We start from the raw sequence: 18,665 nt of genomic DNA, 5'->3' as shown, positions 1-18,665 counted from the left end.
TGCACATACACTGCGAGCTGTGTGACACGTTGCATTGCCCTGCTGGTAAATGTCATCATGCCAAGGAAAGCAAAATTGTATGTAGGGGGAACATGGTCCCCGAGGACGGATCCATACTTATGTTGATCCATTGTGCCTTCGAGAATAACGAGATCATCCAGGGAACGCCACGAAAATATTTCCTACACCATAATGCTCCCTCATTTCCAGACCGGCTACAATATATTGTTGTGGTATTTCAAACTAGTTGTTTTTCATGAGAACAAGTATCATATCGAGATAGATTTTATTAATATGATAGAGATGTAATGGGCTCCGAAATACGCCACGAATTAAACTCGTGAGGAGACGACGATTGTTGCAGTTCGTCTGCTTTCAGACGTTTCACGCCGATGGATCATAAAACGTGATTAATCTGAAATGCCATTCAGTGGACGTCCAGTTGCATTATTGGCGTTCAAATCCCAGCCTTCGTCGCCGATGAACATCAGTCAGCATGGGTGCATAAACCAGGCGCCTGCTAAGGAGGTCCATACGCAGCAACGTTCGCTGAACGGTCGTTGAGGAAACTGTTGTTAGACCCTTGGTTCATCTAAGGGCGGTCAGTTGCTCAACAGTTGCACTTCTGGTCGGCCATGCAGTCTCCGCAGCCGTCGTTCACCCCTGTCATCTATGACCCGTGCTGCACCACAGATGCCTCGGGGCTGGTTTTGCATAACGCCATATTGCCATGAACAGTATACTTTAACCACGGCGCCATGCGAAGAGTTTGTACACTTAGCCGTTTCTGAAATGCTTCCAGAGTTGGCCCGAAATCCAATGGTCACGTGTTTTTGGACGTCAGATAAATCGTTCCGATTCTGCATTACGAATCCGGCTGCAATCTTTGCCTCGTTTCCCGAAAACGCTATACACACCCTCCACTGTTAGTGGTACCACTTGCTGCCCATGAGTGGTTATTGTCCGTTGACGCCGAATATAGGCTGTGGTCACATTAATGTGAACGGACCGTGTATAAACTTATATATGTCGTAAAAGGTCTCCCACCAGAGAAGAACAATGTCAAATAACAAATAGTGGCAACTGAACAAGTCATTTCAGTCATTCACACTGTTTTTCACGAAGGTGAGAGAGAGAGATAAACGGAGGTACGATGCTGAAGTTGCATTTGCCTGCGCAAAATTTAGAGTATGGAAATGATCGTTTCCTCGCCAGTTTAATTCGTGGCGTATTTCGCAGCCCATTACAACTCTATCACATTAATAAAATCTTTTTGGACATGATTCTTGTTCTCATGGAAAACAACTAGTATGAAATACCACAACAATAGATTGCAGCTAGTCTGGAAATGCTAATAGAAAACAGTCTCTAATGACCTGTCGGCCAAATACTGCCTTCGAAACTGATTTCTTCTATCATGATACGTATATCTGGGCAAGTTATACGCGCGTTGCTACCACAAACCGAAATGCCCTCGAAATGTAGCCTAAGATATAAGAATAAGACAACACAAGAACAATAAAGACTAAATAAAGCCTTTCGTTCTCGTGAAATGATCTCTTGCGCGATAAGGAGGGAAGCCATGTCCGATCGGAAACTGAGCGCAATAATGGCATTTGTCTACACACAAGGTAGTGTGTAATTTGTAGGCGGTTTCCCGCACTCTTTTTGATAAATATCGTGCTGGTTTCGAATCTGCACATCAGAAAAACAATTTACGCAACTCGTTGTGGAGAATAAGGAACTATTTATTTTCATTAGTATGATATCAACTTCACAATCATGTCTTTAAGGTTCTTTACTAATCGTTGTCGATTTCGAAGCGTTGACTGCTTCAAAATAGCTCAAATGGCTCGCGACGGGGAGTGGGCAGCGGGCGACTCTGCGGAAACTCCAAGGGCGGCCCCGAGGAACTTTTCTGCTTCACTTGTCAGTTTGGCTGTAAGTGCAGTCATCTGCGACCGAGGCCCCACAACATGAGTAAATATTTCACTCAGACTCCACAGCATCTAGAAGGCACCGATAAAGAGAACGTTTGTAAACGACGATAATAATAATTCCTTAGAGGAGGAATTATAAAAGTGGTTGGAATAAATTTAGAACTTATGTTAAGCGGAAATGATGCCCTGATGCCCTGATGAAAAATCAAAAACCCGGAAATGTGAGAACTATTCTAAGGAAAACACTTGAGCTATGGGAAAAACAGCGAAGGCAAAAATAGAAGCAATCAGGAGAAAACAGCAGCTCCCTTATAAAAGACGTGTATCCAGTGGGTCATCGATTCACTTTTAGCATCCTTTTTCTTTGAATGTCATAGTCATTTTCTTCAGATACTGAGGATTTCTCATTTCGTATTTTATGCAGTCTTACAACAAGCTGAGATGTTTGTGTCCCACATAAATTTTGAGAACAGTAGAATAAAATTTTGTACAAACATTTTCTCATAGTTCATGTTCCCTGATTTTCGTCAATGGATATGACTATAAAACAGTTGACTGATTACAGTCGTGAAACACTGGTACTCATTCCCATAATAACGTCTAAGAGAGACAATTCAGGTTGATTGGATGATATTAATCATGTTACTACATTCAGTTTAGGCCTTTACTGGGTCGTGTAGGCCGTAATCCTACTATCTTCCCTCTTGGTCCTACATTCTCTAGTTCTGTTCCTTTCCCTATCAGATTTCTATAGCTGTTAAAAGTGGCTCTGAGCACTATGGGACTTAACATCTGATGTCATCAGTCCCCTAGAACTTAGAACTACTTAAACCTAATTAACCTAAGGACATCACACACATCCATGCCCGAGGCAGGATTCGAACCTGCGACCGTAGCGGTCGCGCGGTTCCAGACTGAAGCACCTAGAACCGCTCGGCATAGCTGTTAGTGATTGGAGATAATCCGATGTTCTCATAAGAAGTTTGTATTTATCTCTGGTCTGGTCAATTTGTAGTTGCAGGAAATCTTTCGTAACCAGCCCTCTGAGCTCGTAAGCTGCTTTCTCTTTCTTAACTCTGTATTTCTATATAGATGTCAGAAGAGATCATCGTTGTGTCTGCTTCTCTACACACACCTTCTTTGATGGGGTCCTTAATTTTTCTCAGATTCCTTCTGTCGTTTAGGCCACGTTCCATAAGTTGTCCTTCTCTAAAAATGTTCAGGAAGTCTGAGACATAGAGTACTGAAGCTCTCTTTATGGTCTCGTGTTGTGGGAGGTCTAGGTTGAGAGTATTTGATCTCTAAATATTATTACAGGGATGGCAAGTTCTGTCCAGTTTGTTGCACCTATTGTTCGTGCTCAGATGCTCATTAATTTTTGGGCTGGACGACGTGCATAAAACAGCCGCTGGAGGGGCTGCAATAGACACGCCACGTAGCTTTGCCGGCGTTTGCAACAAGTTGCGATGTAGCGAATGGAAGGCGCATAAATGTCAGCCGGGAGGAAGTGGGGGATGAAGGGGCAGAGCGCGCGCCCGTCGCCGCTGTTGCCGCCGCCGCCGTGCCAGCGGCCAGGTTTATTTAGTGCTGCAAGCAGCCGGCGGATCGGCGCCGCCAATAATAGCATAGCAGAAGCAAGTGGCCGCCCCGTGCCGTGCTATCGCGCGGGTCACCTCAGCTGCGACACTCGACGCCTCCCGAGAAGATGGACAGTGGCGACGAAGACAGCGTCCTCGAGGGCAGCGTGGGCAGCGGCAGTGGCAGCGGCAGCGGCGATGGCGACGCAGACAGCGACGCCGTGCCGCGGGCCTGCGCCGCCTGTCCTCAGGACATCCTCGACTGCATGGAGCGCGCCGGATGCGGCGAGCCGCCCCTCGCCGCCTTCTTCACTTACTGGTCAGTGCGGCACCGTCCCCCACTAGCCAAGTGCAAAATCTGATACGCGGTAAAAGTTTCATTCCTTTAACGGTGACTTGTACTATTCTTCAGCACATGATCATTTTATCGACCCCTAACCAAGTATCCGAGTGGTAGACAGTGAAACTTCTAGTATAACGATATGTAGTGTCATTCTTAAAATACTGCTAGCGTATCTGACAAGTCTCCCTACTACACCCTCGCGGAAGTCTGGTAGACAGTGCAGCTTCCAACTGTATAATGTGACTCGTGTCATCCTGAAATTATTGCTAACATATCATCACTACTAGCCGCTCCCCCTGAAAAGTCTGGTAGACAGTGCAAGTTCATTGCGTAATGTGATTAGAGTCAGTCTTCAGTTACGCCTAGCGTATCTGATAAGTCCCACTACTAGCTCTCTGTGGAAAGTCTAGTAGGCAATGCAACTTCCAGCTCTATAAAATGACTCATGTCATTCTGCAGTTACAGGTAACATATCTGACAAGTCCTATTGCTAGCTCCCTGTGGAAGTGTGATAGACGGTGCAACTTCGAGTTCTACATCTACACCTACGTCTACATCCATACTCCGCAAGCCGCCTGACGGTGTGTGGCGAAGGGCACTTTGAGTACCTCTATCGGTTCTCCCTTCTATTTCAGTCTCGTATTGTTCGTGAAAAGAAAGATTGTCGGTATGTCTCTGTGTGGGCTCTGATCTCTGATTTTATCCTCGTGGTATCTTCGCGAGATATACGCAGGAGGGAGCAATATACTGCTTGACTCCTCGGTGAAAGTATGTTCTCGAAACTTCAACTAAAGCCCGTACCGAGCTACTGAGCGTCTCTCTTGCAGAGTCTTCCGCTGAAGTTTATCTATCATCTGCGTAACGCTTTCGTGATTACTAAATGATGCTGTAACGAAGCGCACTGCTCTCCGTTGTATCTTCTCTATCTCTTCTATCAACCCTATCTGGTACGGATCCCACACCGGTGAGTAGTATTCAAGCAGTGGGCGAACAAGTGCACTGTAACCACTTCCTTTGTTTTCGGACTGCATTTCCTTAGGATTCTTCCAATGAATCTCAGTCTGGCATCTGCTTTACCGACGATTAATTTTATATGGTCATTCCATTTTAAATCACTCCTAATGCGTACTCCCAGATAATTTATGGAATTAACTGCTTCCAGTTGCTGATCTTCTATATTGTAGCTAAATGATAAAGGATCTTCTTTCTACGCATTCGCAGCACATTACACTTGTCTACATTGAGATTCAATTGCCATACCCTGCACCATGCGTCAATTCGTTGCAGATCCTCCTGCATTTCAGTACAATTTTCCATTGTTACAACCTCACGATATACCACAGCATCATCCGCAAAAAGCCTCAGTGAACTTCCGATGTCATCCACAAGGTCATTTATATATATTTTGAATAGCAACGGTCCTACGACGCTCCCCTGCAGCACACCTGAAATCACTATTACTTCGGAAGACTTCTCTCCATTGAGAATGAGTTGTGTGATATGACTTGTGTCATTCTGAAATTAATGCTAGCGTGTCTGACAAGTCTCACTAATAGCCCCCGCGGGAAGTCCGATAGACAGTGGCAAACGGTGCAACATCCAGTTGTATAATGTGACTCGTGACGTTATACAATTACTACTGACAAGTCCCACTGACAGCTCACCATGGAAAGCCTGACAGACACTGCAATTTTCACTATATAATGTGATTCGTGCCATTCTGCAATTACTGCTAATATATCTGACAAGTCCCACTACTAGCTTCCCCCCCCCCCCCCCCCCATCCTCCCACTGCTGCCAATGTTGTGATCACATACTGCGGGCCTATGGGGTATCGTCTCAGTTGTGCGACTGGATTCGTGATTTCCTGTCAGGAAGGTCGCAGTTCGTAGTAATAGACGGCAAATCATAGAGTAAAACTGAAGTGATATCAGGTGTTCCCCAGGGAAGCGTCCTGGGACCTCTGCTGCACCTGATCTATATAAATGACCTGGGTGACAATCTGAGCAGTTCTCTTAGGTTGTTCGCAGATGATGCTGTCATTTACCGTCTAGTAAGGTCACCCGAAGACCAGTATCAGTTGCAAAGCGATTTAGAAAAGATTGCTGTATGGTGTGGCAGGTGGCAGTTGACGCTAAATAACGAAAAGTGTGAGGTGATCCACATGAGTTCCAAAAGAAATCCGTTGGAATTCGATTACTCGATAAATAGTACAATTCTCAAGGCTGTCAATTCAACTAAGTACCTGGATGTTAAAATTACGAACAACTTCAGTTGGGAAGACCACATAGATAATATTGTGTGGAAGGCGAGCCAAAAGTTGCGTTTCATTGGCAGGACACTTAGAAGATGCAACAAATCCACTAAAGAGACAGCTTACACTACACTCGTTCGTCCTCTGTTAGAATATTGCTGCGCGGTGTGGGATCCTTACCAGGTGGGATTGACGGAGGACATCGAAAGGGTGCAAAAAAGGACAGCTCGTTTTGTATTATCACGTAATAGGGGTGAGAGTGTGGCAGATATGATACGCGAGTTGGGATGGAAGTCTTTAAAAAGCAAAGACGTTTTTCGTCGCGGCGAGATCTATTTACGAAATTTCAGTCACCAACTTTCTCTTCCGAATGCGAAAATATTTTGTTGAGCCCAACCTACGTAGGTAGGAATGATCATCAAAATAAAATAAGAGAAATCAGAGCCCGAACAGAAAGGTTTAGGTGTTCGTTTTTCCCGCGCGCTGTTCGGGAGTGGAATGGTAGAGAGATAGTATGATTGTGGTTCGATGAACCCTCTGCCAAGCACTTAAATGTGAATTGCAGAGTAATTATGTAGATGCAGATGTAGATTGTTCATGCAATGTGCAATTAGGAAAGTTTTCGACCTGGTACTAATCAATAACGATTTGTTTTTGTTATTCTGATGAACAATAACATGAGCCTAGCGTCATCGTGATCTGTCAAATAGTTTTGTTTGTAGTACTTTTAAAGCAGTCACATCATGTGTGATTTGCTTAATTTGATAAATGTAATTCCGCTATTCGATTCTTTACTTTGGCCTATGTAGCATCCTATAGTTTTAAGAACTAACGATAGAGCGAGTGAATTCAACCATAATTTTATTTCACTCCTTTATGAACCACTAGAAGGACGTTACAACACTGTGAACAGAGATGAATGTATCGAGGTAGTGCATAATACGGCGTAGGACAGTCGGCGATTAAAGATGTATGTAACAGATGACGTCAAATATATGTCAGAAATGTTTATGTTACAAATAATTATGAGAAAGCTTTCAGTAATAGGTGTGAAGTCGTGTTCGTGGAGAGAAACACATCGATCAAACAACTGGATGATGTCGTAAGTGGGTCAGTAATGTACAAACGAAATCCGTCCATCCAAGCGAGAGAAACACATAGATCAAACAAATGGATGAAACTTGCTTAGCCTCTGAGCCGAAGTTTTGACCACGCTCCACGAGGGTTATAATGTTACTAACGCATACTCAGTACAAATATCTAGTATTATCGGAAAATTTAATTTTTGGACTACTATTCTGTAAAAATATTTATGATCGCTTGAATTGTACGTAGAATATTTGGTCTACTATCTATGAATAGAAGGATTATGATACCAATACTTAAAATACAAAGTAAACTTCTGCCCCTGAAAGTAGGGTTTTCTTGCCAATATCTGGAGGACTTAAAAATTACAGCATCTGCTTACGTAGTATGTTAACTTTGTTCCAGGGTTTTGCAGTTAGGTGCTTGTTGTACAAAGAATTAGGGCTCCCATTTAAGTTTCCATAAACTTTCTGTTACAGTTTCGTGTGGGCTATACCATCCTGTAGCTAGGACCTTTGAATTTTATGGATTTATGTTGCCATATCTACTTGATAAGGACAACATACAGTTATTTTTTGAATAAGAAACGAACGAATGCAGACGTGTGTGGGCTTTCATGGGTTCTACTTTCCACTAGACCACAACGCTGGAGCAATAGAAATGGCCCCATACTGTCATGTATGCGATTTATTTTCCAGTAGTATTGTATTTTCGCAGAACCCTGATTTTACGTGGTTGTCCCTTTTTACTTGATTTGTTATTATTGCCTCTAAGTACTTATATGATTTGTTGTGCTCATTAAGTTCGCTACTAATTCTGTAATCATGCAGCATCAGGTCTTCCCCTTTTTGTCATAGCCATTCTTTTACATTCCGCATCTAAAGAAAGCTCCCGTTGGCTATACAAAATGAAATAGTTCAATGTTATTCTAACGAATGTCATAAAACTGTGCAATACCAATACAATTGCGCCAAAACAGTCAACAGAGACGGCTTTTATAGTTTAAGTCGTGAAGAGATCAATTAAGGGGTTGCCATGCGTTTATCTTTGCTTGGTTACAATCTTTGGAATCAGATGAGTAGTGGAAATTGGGCCTATAATCCGAAAAAATAATAAAGTTTCGTGAAATTAGGCAACACAACAAGTAGAAGTTCTGTCTAAGTCATCGTGCATCCTCCTGCAGTCACTCAGCGACGACACTTCCCTGTACACTAGAGCAAACGGCGGCAAATTGTTGCTCACTTTTCGCGTCAGATCGTTTGTTACTATAGAAAACAAGTGCGGTTCTATTATGCTTTCCTAGGGTGCTTCTGACGATATTCTTGCCTCTAATAAACACTCGCCGTCCAGTACTACATATTGGTTTCCACACTGTCAGTCACATTAATGCGACCATCTGTTAAAAGCTTGCATAACCACCAATTGCAGCGCGAGCGCGCAGGACGAGAGTCAGTGACGTTCTGGAAGCTTCCGACAGTGACGTAACAGCCATGCCGACTCCAGTGCCGTGGGTAGCTGCGCTACGTTTCTCGGTTGAGGATCCATGGCGCAAACAACCCGATCGAGGTGGTCCCACAGATATCTGACTGGATTTAAATTCGGGGAGTTTGGTGGCCAAGGGAGTACGGCAAACCCATTGTGGTGCTCGTCGAACCACGCACATAAACTACGAACTGTGTGAGATATTGCATTGTCCTACTGGTAGATGCCATCATGCCGAGAGGAAAAAATGTAGAGACGGACACGGTCCCCAAGGATAAGTGCATACTTGTGTTGATCCATTGTGACTTCCAGAATGACGAGATCATCCAGGAAATGCAACGAAAACATTCCGCAGACAACAACGCTTCCTCGATTGTTGCAGGGCGTTTGTCTTCAGACGTTTCACGCAGTACAATCTGTGCGGTTGAGCAAAAAGTGTGATTCATCTGAAAAGGACATCTGTAGCCTCTCAGCGGACGTCAAGTTGCGGCACTGGCTTGCAAATTCCAGTCTTCGTCGCAAGTGGACAACAGACAGTATGGGTGCACGAACCAAGCGCCTGCTGCAGAGGCCATACGCAGCGACGCTCGCTGAACAGTCGTTGAGGAGCCACTGCTGGTAGTCCATTAGGTCATCGGGGTGGTCTGTTGCTCAACAGTTGCACGTTTATTTACCCGCTCACGTTTCCGCAGCCCCCGTTGATCCCTGTCATCTATGGCCCGTGGTGCACAGGATAGCCTCAGCGCCGGTTGTGGGTAGCGCCATTTTGCGTTGCACAGTGTACTTTAAGCATGGCGGCATGCGAACGGTTTACAAACTTAGCCATTTCGGAAATGCTTCCACCGTCAGCCCGAAAACCAATCGTCATGTCCTTGTGGACGTCAGATAAATCGATCCGTTTCCGCATTACGACTGCGACTGCACATCTCTCCCCCCCCCCCACCCCCCCCGCGCGACACACTTCTTTATATACCCTCCTCTGCTAGTGCTGCCGCCTGCCGCCTGCCGCCTGCCGTCTGTGAGTGGTTTCTTATTACACTTCGACGTCGAACAAAGCGGTGGTCACATTAATGTACCTGGACCATGTATTACTTAGCACAAAATACAATGTTTCAGCAAGAGCCCAAAGTTGAATGGATTACAACAAAGTGGGAATATCGAAAAAAATTCTGCCAGCTTTTTTTCCGTCATTTGACGAATACAGTTAAAATATGTCAACTCAGTGGCAGCGGACGAACAGTTTACTACAAATGTGTTGCTGATCACCACATGAAGGGCAAGAGGATGGAGCGCATGCGCGGCACCACGGAAAAAGGCATGGAAATATGTTTTGAGTAGCTGAACGAATAAATACAGGCGTGTGTGAACTTCAATGGGTTCTTCTTCGTATGGAGCCACCACAATTCGGTAAAACAAGGAATTTTCTTCCGCTATCTGGTTGCTTTTGTGTCAGCCTCGTACTCGACATTTCCCAGAGTTGCATGTTAACACGTACGTAGCAAACTACACGTCCACTACCAAAGAACAGATGATGTTATGTAAGGACACAGTTCAGTACCGAAAACCCCAGTCGGGTAATCATACGCCACAGCAAATACACTCACTCGACAAAAAGTTAGTCACTCCTTAAAAAGATCATACCGCTCTGGAGAGCGGTCGACGGTTTAGGGCAGCTACCAGGTGGTCATGTGATCCTACAGCGCTGGTGTAAGTTCACCGTAGTAAAGTAGTGTTTATGAACCAGTCAGTTGTATGGAAGCAGCCCTTTCTTACATGTCGAGGAGTAGATGTGACACAATGTTAGAAAGAAGCGCCATGTTATAAGTTCCCGTGACCGTACTGTGGATGAAATTTCCAGATTTCATAGTATAGTGCCGAGTACCCAATGCGGCTACAAGGAATTACTTACTACTCGCAACAATGTAATGCGGCTTAGGAACAGATGCCATACAAGGGGCGTTCATTAAGTAATACAATAAATTTTTGATCTCGGCCAATTTCGTTGGAAAAAATGCGGAATTTGTTGTGGGACTTGGGGAATACTCCCGCTTCAGCCCGTATAATTTCATGAAGTTCCGATAGTTCGTGAGGTCATAAGTAGCCTTCAAAATAGCGTCTTTAACGGAGGCGCATTCCAAGAAGAGAGTTTGTTTTGCAGCAAAACAAAAGCATCGCAGGTTTTCATAGGAGCTTGCAGAACGTCTACGGAGAGTTGGCAGTGAAGAAAAGCACGGTGACTCCTTGGAAAGGTGCCTGTCATCAACGCAAAAAGATCGAGCAAACCTGTTCGATCTCCGGCGTGCCGGCCGGCCACACACAGCTGTGACACCTGCATTGTTGGAACGTGCGGACACTCTCATTCGAGGTGATCGACGGATAACAATTAAACATCTAGCCGCTCAAATGAACTCAAAGGTATATGCTCTCTGGGTTCCTCGCCACCTGACAGAAGATCATAAAAAACAACGGAGGGTTATCTTTGCGGAATTGTTTGCTATGAGCCTGATCGTGACAATTTTTTTACCGAATATCACAAAATTTCATTGGACTCTTGTTCCTCATCCATCGTACAGATTGCATCTCGCACCTTCCGATTTCCATCTGTTTGGCCCAATAAAGAATGCACTTCGCGGGAAGCAGTACATTGTTGACGAGGATATTATTGATGCAGCTAGAAGGTGACTCTGACGTCGACCAGTAGAGCGGTACCATGCAAGCGTTCAAAAATGGTTCACATGGCTCTGAGCACTATGGGACTTAACATCTGAGGTCATTAGTCCCCTAGAACTTAGAAGTACTTAAACCTAACGGCATCACACACATCCATGCCCGAGGCAGGATTCGAACCTGCTACCGTAGGGGTCGCGCGGTTCCAGACTGAAGCGCCTAGAACCGCTCGGCCACATCGGTCGGCCATGCAAGCGCACAAGCCCACCCAGTAAGATGTAAGGTCTTCGCGATGCAGAGATTATGTTGAAAAATATGGTTTTGTAGCCAGTAGAGTGGGGAGAAGTATGGCGTATTGAATTCCTGAATAAACCCAACCTGTTTTCAGGAAAAAATTGTTGCATTACTTATTAAAAACAGCTCGTAAAAATATCCTAACCGATAGAGACTGGACACGACCCTAACGCATTTTCAAAGACAATCGTTTCAAACCCGACAGTCAGTGAATGTAGGTTCATCTCAACCTTTTTCTGAGCAGAGACTGCGAACGGAACTACTTGCAAGCGATATTTGGAATCGGCCACTGATCACAGCGACACATCTACCTGCACGACTTCATTGTGTCAGACAAGTAATTGGACTGTAGTTGAGAGGGCCGTGTAGCGTCGTCCGACGAATGGCCATTTTGTCTTTCCAAAGGACGCAAGGCGTTGAATACACCGACCGCCCAATCAAGCGTTTAACCTGCAGTGCTTGTGCTGGATTTAGTTCAGGCTGGAAGAGGTTCTGCGATGTATTGGATGTGTTCTTCAAATCATGTTTTGTGCCCTTCCGTTCGTGTTACCGTCAATGTGAATCAAGGATGTTTATTTCACGTTACAGGTAACCATCTTCGTGATTAATACGCCGTGTACACTTCGTTCTTCCAAGATAAGAAGAGATGCATTCATGGAACTAAACGGATGCGTTCCTGGTTTCCCGAATATTCAGGTGTTCTATCATACCACGACTGTCCAGCTAAGCCATCTGTAAAAAATTCATTTTTTTACTCATCATCCTCTCTTGTGCTAACCTGTTGGCAGCACTTGCATCCTACGTCCTCAATTATTCTGTCTTTCTCTACAGATTTCACCCTCTACAGTCCTCTCTAATACTATGGAGGTTATTCCCCGATGTTGTAACACGTGTCCTATCGTCCTGTCCCTTATTGTTGTCAGTGTTTCCCATATTCTCCTTTCTTCGCCGATTCTGCAAAGAACTTCTTCATTCTTACCTTAGTCAGTCCAACTAATTTTTAACATTCTTCTGTAGCACCGCATCTCGAATGTTTCTATTCTTTTCTGTTCCAGTTTTCCCACAGTCCGTGATTAACTAGCACACAATGCTGTCTCCAAACTTACATTCTCAGAAATATCTTATTCAAATTAACGTCTGGTATTAGTAGACTCCTTTTGGCCAGGAATGCCCATTTTGCCTGTGCTAGTCCACTTTTTATGTCCTCCTTGTTTCGACTGTCATGAGTTATTTTCATTCCAAGGTACCAAAATCCCTTAACGTCGTCGACTTTGTGATCACCAATTTTGACGTTAAGTTTGTCGCTACTCTCAATTCTGTACTCCTCATTACTTTCGTCTTTCTCCGATTTACTCTCAATCCACATTGTGTACTCGTTAGATTGTTAATGCCGTTCAACAGATCCTGTAATTCTTCTTCACCCTCACTGAGAATAGCAATGTCATCAATAAATCTTATCATCGATATGCTTCCACCCTAAATTTTAATCCCGCTTTTGAACCTTTCTTTTATTTCTGTCATTGGTTCTTCGATTGGTTCTAGACTGAACAGTAGGGGCAAAAGACTGTATTCCTGCCTTCTCTCTTTTTACTTCGAGCACTTCGTTCTTGGTTTTCAAGTCTTATCGTTGCCTCTTGGTTCTTGTACATGTTGTACATAATCCGTCTTTCCCCATAGCTTACTCCTATCTTTTTAGAATTTTGAAGTTGTAGCACCTTTTACATTTTCGAACGCTTTTTACAGGTCGACAAATCCTGTGAATGTGTCTTGATTTTTCTTCAGTCTTGCTTCCATTATCAACCGCAACATCAGAACAGCATCTCTGGTGCCTTTACCTTTCCTAAAGCCAAACTGGTCATCATCTAAAGGATCCTCAATTTTTTTCCGTTTTCCTGTGTATTATTCTTGTCAGCAACTTGGGTGCATGAGATGTTGAGCTTATTGTATCATAATTCTCGCACTTGTCGGCTTTTCCAATTTTGGGAATTGTGTGGACGACGTTTCTCCAACAATGTGGTAGTATATCACCAGTCTCATACCTTCTAAACACCAACGTGAATAACCATTTTGTTTGCCACTTCCCCAGTGATTTTAGAAATTCCGATAGAATGTGATCTATCCCTTCTGTCTTATTTGATCTTAAGTCTGCCAAAGCTCTTTTAAATTCTGACTAATACTGGAGCCCCTGTCTCTCCCATACATATTCCAGTTTCTTCTTCTACCACGTCATCGAACTGTTCCTCTCCCTCACAGAGGCCTTCAGTGTACTCTTTCCACCAAGCCGCTCTCTGCTCTGTATTTAATAATACAATTCCCATGTTACCGCCTTTGCTTTTTATTTCACCGAAGGTTGTTTTGACTTTTCTATTCGCTGAATCAATCATTCCGAAGATTTTTTTTATTTCTTCACATTTTTCCGGCTCCCATTTCGCCTTGGCTTCCTTGCAGTTCCTATTTATCTATTTCTTAGTGATTTAGTTTCCTGTGTTCTCGATTATCTCTGAACATTTTGGTACTTTCTTTACCCGTCGATCAGTTGAAGTATTTTTTCCATTACCCAAGGTTTTTTCGTTCCTAAGAGTTCTTCGTTCCTAGTATCTATGTTTGTCTTTCCAACTTTCGTGATTGCTCCTTTTAGAGATGTCCGTACCTATTCAACTGAGCTGCCTGCTCTATTATTCCTTATTGCAGTGTCGACATCTTCCACTCCCACAGCGAGTGAAAAGTAGCATTGAACATCTGCACAGTTTGTTAGATCCACGGAAACCAATCATTAGTGAGTGGCTACGACAGGGTATGACCTACTTCGCCGAATTGACATCAAGGCCAGAGGCGATGTTACAAGATGGCATTAGCGTCGTATCTCCTGGGGCCAGCCGGGCGCGGTGGCCGAGCGGTTCTAGGCGCTTCAGTCCGGAACCGCGCGACTGCTACGGTCGCAGGTTCGAATCCTGCCTCGGGCGTGGATGTGTGTGATGTCCTTAGGTTAGTTAGGTTTAAGTAGTTCTAAGTTCTAGGGGACTGATGACCTCAGATGTAAAGTCCCATAGTGCTCAGAGCCATTTGAACCATTTTTGAACGTGGACCGAGTTTTGTTTGCTCGGCTTGCTTAGTTCCCAAGTACTGGAAGGAAGCAGTCTCAATTCTTCTGTGCCAGTGTCGCATAGTTTTTAAAACTATAGGACATTGCTGACGAATTCGTTAAACCAGGGCGTGTATACAACTGACGTTGCGCCACGAGTGGGAAGAGTGATGTTCACATCTCCGTTCTGCCAACGTCCGGTTTTCCGTGTTTTCAGTGAAAAGATTGTAGTGGATGGTGGGATCCTTATGTTGGCAAGGTAGCAAGGTATTTTCTTTCCTCAGAATTTTGGTATCTGAGATTGAGCTCCGCCTCTAATGACCGCACTGTTGACGATAGCCAACGGCCTCGCCTCTTTGAATATATGGGTTCCCGTCAGGTCATCGAAGGTAAGCAACGTTGGGCGTGGCCAGTACTTGGATGGGTAACCGCCTGGGTACGCCTCGCAACTTTTGGCCGCTTTCCCTATCCTTTCCGGCAACGCGGAGGAGGGGCGATGACTTGAAGTCCGTCTGTTGGATGGGGACATTAACTCGACGGGCTTGTAGATGCTATTCGAGGGGGCAGCAGGCTATGTGCTGGCATCGGATGTTACACTCACCCTTTTCTCAAAATACGACACAAGCACGACACCACACTAAAAGAACAGCCATACAGTTATCTACACTAGTCAGATACACTTAACACTTGACTTCCACACTTCAAGAGGGAAAGATGCCAGCGTGCGCGAAGGACAGGAAAAACCTTTCCAATTAGACGGCTGAAGCTGCCCGTCGTAGCATCCGAACCAACCGTGCCATTATACTTTGCTTTCTATCACTGACGATACTACGATCTATAATCTTCCTTCTTTTTATTTTCTGATCGTTTCGGTGCTGAATGGATCTCCCACTTCACGCCAAAAGCTAAACAACAACGAAAGCTGCAGGTTGAAACTATAGTTCCTACATCAAAAATGGGTAAGGCGTTTTCAAGTGCAAAAAATTGATGTCCAGTTTTCTCTAGGTTGCCGAAGGGTTCCTTCTGATTACCTCGCAAAAGTAAGGAATGTAACTGTAGAATACTACACATCTCTCCTGGACAAATGAATTAAGAAATACAAGAGGTTACGATTGCAAACGACAAGAAAGCATAATACATTTGCCCAAAAGGTTGAATTAGCAGTGGGGAAACCAAGGTATTGCTGGCTCGTTCCCCGGTTCTCCGCCCCCCCCCCCCCTTCGCCCCCCTCCTTAATTGCACCAGTTCCAGCATCTTAATAAATTTGTGTTTGAGAAAAGATTTGAGTGCGATGTCGAGACTGTGGCAGCCCCAGGTGTGCTGCATTGTTTCAGCAGAGCTGTGCCCGCCGGAACACGGCAGCGGGCAGCAGGGAGCGGCGAGCGGCCGCCGGACTGACCCTTTAAGAGGGCGGAATGTTGGCAGCCGACCGTGCGCCGCGCCTCCTCTGCCAAGCCGCCACAGCGAATCCTGAAACTCGAACCCATGTCGTTACGCAAACGGTACTCAAGGCCAGTTTGGAGAAAGGCTGTCTATAGGTCCTGCTCAGTTTTCGCGAAAACAACACCAGTTGTGTTACATGTGATATATTTCAATATGGGGTACATTAATCTTGGCTCTCGCTGACATGTAAGAATATCTTGATCGCACGTCACGCATATCAGAATCACCACTTTCAGATCTGTGACATGATATACATATCAACAACGCGCTAGATATTCTTCTAAAATAAAAAAAAAATGGAAATTTACAACAGTACTTCACAAACAAGTATAATATCAAAGTATATTAACATCCGAGAGATTAGATTCGCAAAGTATTTATACTGTATGGAAACCAAATGCCAATTGGAACAGAAGTGATATGAGGCGCAAAGGGAAACCTGGTGGCTGCTTCATGGTGGGGTCCGTCTCAGCGTGCCGTGTAGAGGATCCGCGTTCTTTCCCGGTTCACTTTTCCTTGGTGGGAGCACTGGACTGGGGTCCACTCAGCCTCGGATGCCAACTGAGGAGCATGATGAAAAATACCGCTTCAACTACATTTATTTATGATCCAATTAGTTTCGTGACGTTATAGCAACATCTTCAGGGATACATCTGTACATAAACAGTATCAAAATATACGAAGATCCTGTTTCGGTTAACGTGTAGACGAACCATACACAAAACTAAATAGGAAAATAATGTAGTCACATTTATTTCGTAATTCATTTCAAACGATAGCCAGCAGATGACCCAGCATTTTTTGTCCCATTGTGATAAAACCGTTTAGTTGTCAAGACGTCGGTAGTCCAGTTTAAAACAGGATAGAATGCAGGGACTATTATCCCGATACAAGAAATCTGCAATAACGATAAAGTGGTAAACCAGATGGAGGCGAAAAATAAAACAAACGATTTGTGTAGGTGATGAAAGTTAACTTCACACTGGTAAGGTAATTCAGACAAAATGCTGCTTACAAAACAGACCATCTAGAGAAAAGAAGAACTGAGGAAAAGCAGAATGCAGGGAACATCATCCTGATACAGGGACTCTAGAATAAGGCCAAAGTGGTAACCAGATGGGCTGCAAGGCTATAAAACAAACGATGCGCAGGTGACAAAACCTACGTTCACCTGGTAAGGTAAAATAAACCGCATAAAGCAGACCTCTTGACGGTTGAACATTTTTATCACAGTGGGACAAAGAAAGTTGGGTCATCTAGAGGTTATCTTTTGAAATAAATGTGAGTACATAATTATCTTACACAGTTTCGTGTATGGTTGACCTAAATGTTAACCGAAAGAGGTTATTTATACGTTTTGGAGGTGGCTCTATCGCCGCGAAACAGTTGAATCATATGTAAATATTTATCATACAGCTGAAGCCGTCTTTTCCATCATTGTATAATTCTACGGCTGTGGATTTCCACAGTACAAATTTTACTTCCAGTCGAGGAACTGCTTGAATGAGAAGTAGAGTCTCCAAAGCCGACAGCGGCCGGGAGAGCGTTGTGACCCCACGCCCCTTCATATGCATCCAGACGGCGCCATTGTCTGTGGTACGTCCCGATAAGCCTATCTGAGTTTAGAACGGCGGAGCTTTCCTTTTTCTGCGATAATTTGTCGTTAACGAGATACCCATCACATGGTCTATTGTTCTAACGGCGCAATATGGACATATATGACTTTACGTTCCAGCAAATTTAGTACGTGTTATAGGTTTTTTGTGACAGGTAGAGTTTTCGTAATGTGAATTTCATGAATAGTCCATAGACCCGCCTATCTTTGAGTGTTTTGTGTTATATACTAGTATTTCTCTTCTCGCATAAGTGTATTCCATGTTAGTACATACATGTATGTATCTTGTGCAACGCTACGGAAATAAAAATAAACTCATTTCTCATTAACTCATTTCACGAACGTATGGTTAAACGAAAAGTACAATTTCTTCATATCGTCTATGTATTTAAAACATTTAACAGTTCTAAAACTTGGGACTGCTGCAAGCAAAATCACCACGCATTTTACATCCGTGTTTTGACGACAATGTGTGCACAGAGCCGTACAATCCAAATTCCATCCACTCGCTACAGTGAAATGTGCAGGGTGACAAACTTCGCTTTTTCGAATGGTCCTATAGTGATTTCTGTTGTTAATACCGTAGAACTCGACGCTAAGATTTCGGTTGTGTTTCAGCTTTAGAAATCCGTCAAGTGCTTTCGGAGGAAGTACAACATTTAGTACTAACGATTTACCTGTTTTTAACATCAACGCGATTGTTGTCTTATGTGGAAGCCGTTGTTATCATATGGAACTGTGGTGTCCGACAGAAGACGCGCACCAGCTTGAGGCAGTTAAGGGACTCTCGTTGAAAATCCAGAATAACCGAGAAAAAGTTTAATTTAAAAATACTAGATATCTCACTTGGCTACATGCAGTTGGACCGACACACCAAGTGAA

The 18,665-nt window shown here is 44.0% G+C and overlaps 1 protein-coding gene across 5 annotated transcripts in view; it reads left to right on the top strand.

Annotated features, from left to right (window-relative positions):
- Positions 1 to 18,665, top strand: part of LOC126182750 (golgin subfamily A member 6-like protein 22) — a 352,202-nt gene that overhangs the window by 11,249 nt on the left and 322,288 nt on the right. For 2 of the 5 annotated variants that reach the window (XR_007536699.1, XM_049924880.1), the window contains exon 1: positions 3,544 to 3,836. The exons of 1 other annotated variant lie outside the window; for it this stretch is intronic. Coding sequence is in view for 3 of the 4 variants with exons in the window: in XM_049924880.1 (XP_049780837.1) it covers positions 3,646 to 3,836 (191 nt within the window). In the remaining variant the exon portion in view is untranslated. Of the gene's footprint in view, positions 1 to 3,543; positions 3,837 to 18,665 lie in introns of those variants that run through there. 2 more of the 5 variants (XM_049924877.1, XM_049924876.1) reach the window with 2 other exon arrangements.

This window comes from Schistocerca cancellata, chromosome 1, assembly GCF_023864275.1.
Source record: "Schistocerca cancellata isolate TAMUIC-IGC-003103 chromosome 1, iqSchCanc2.1, whole genome shotgun sequence".
Lineage (NCBI taxonomy): Eukaryota > Metazoa > Arthropoda > Insecta > Orthoptera > Acrididae > Schistocerca > Schistocerca cancellata.
The sequence above is the reverse complement of the archived record's forward strand: the minus strand, read 5'-3'. Positions and strand labels throughout refer to the sequence as shown.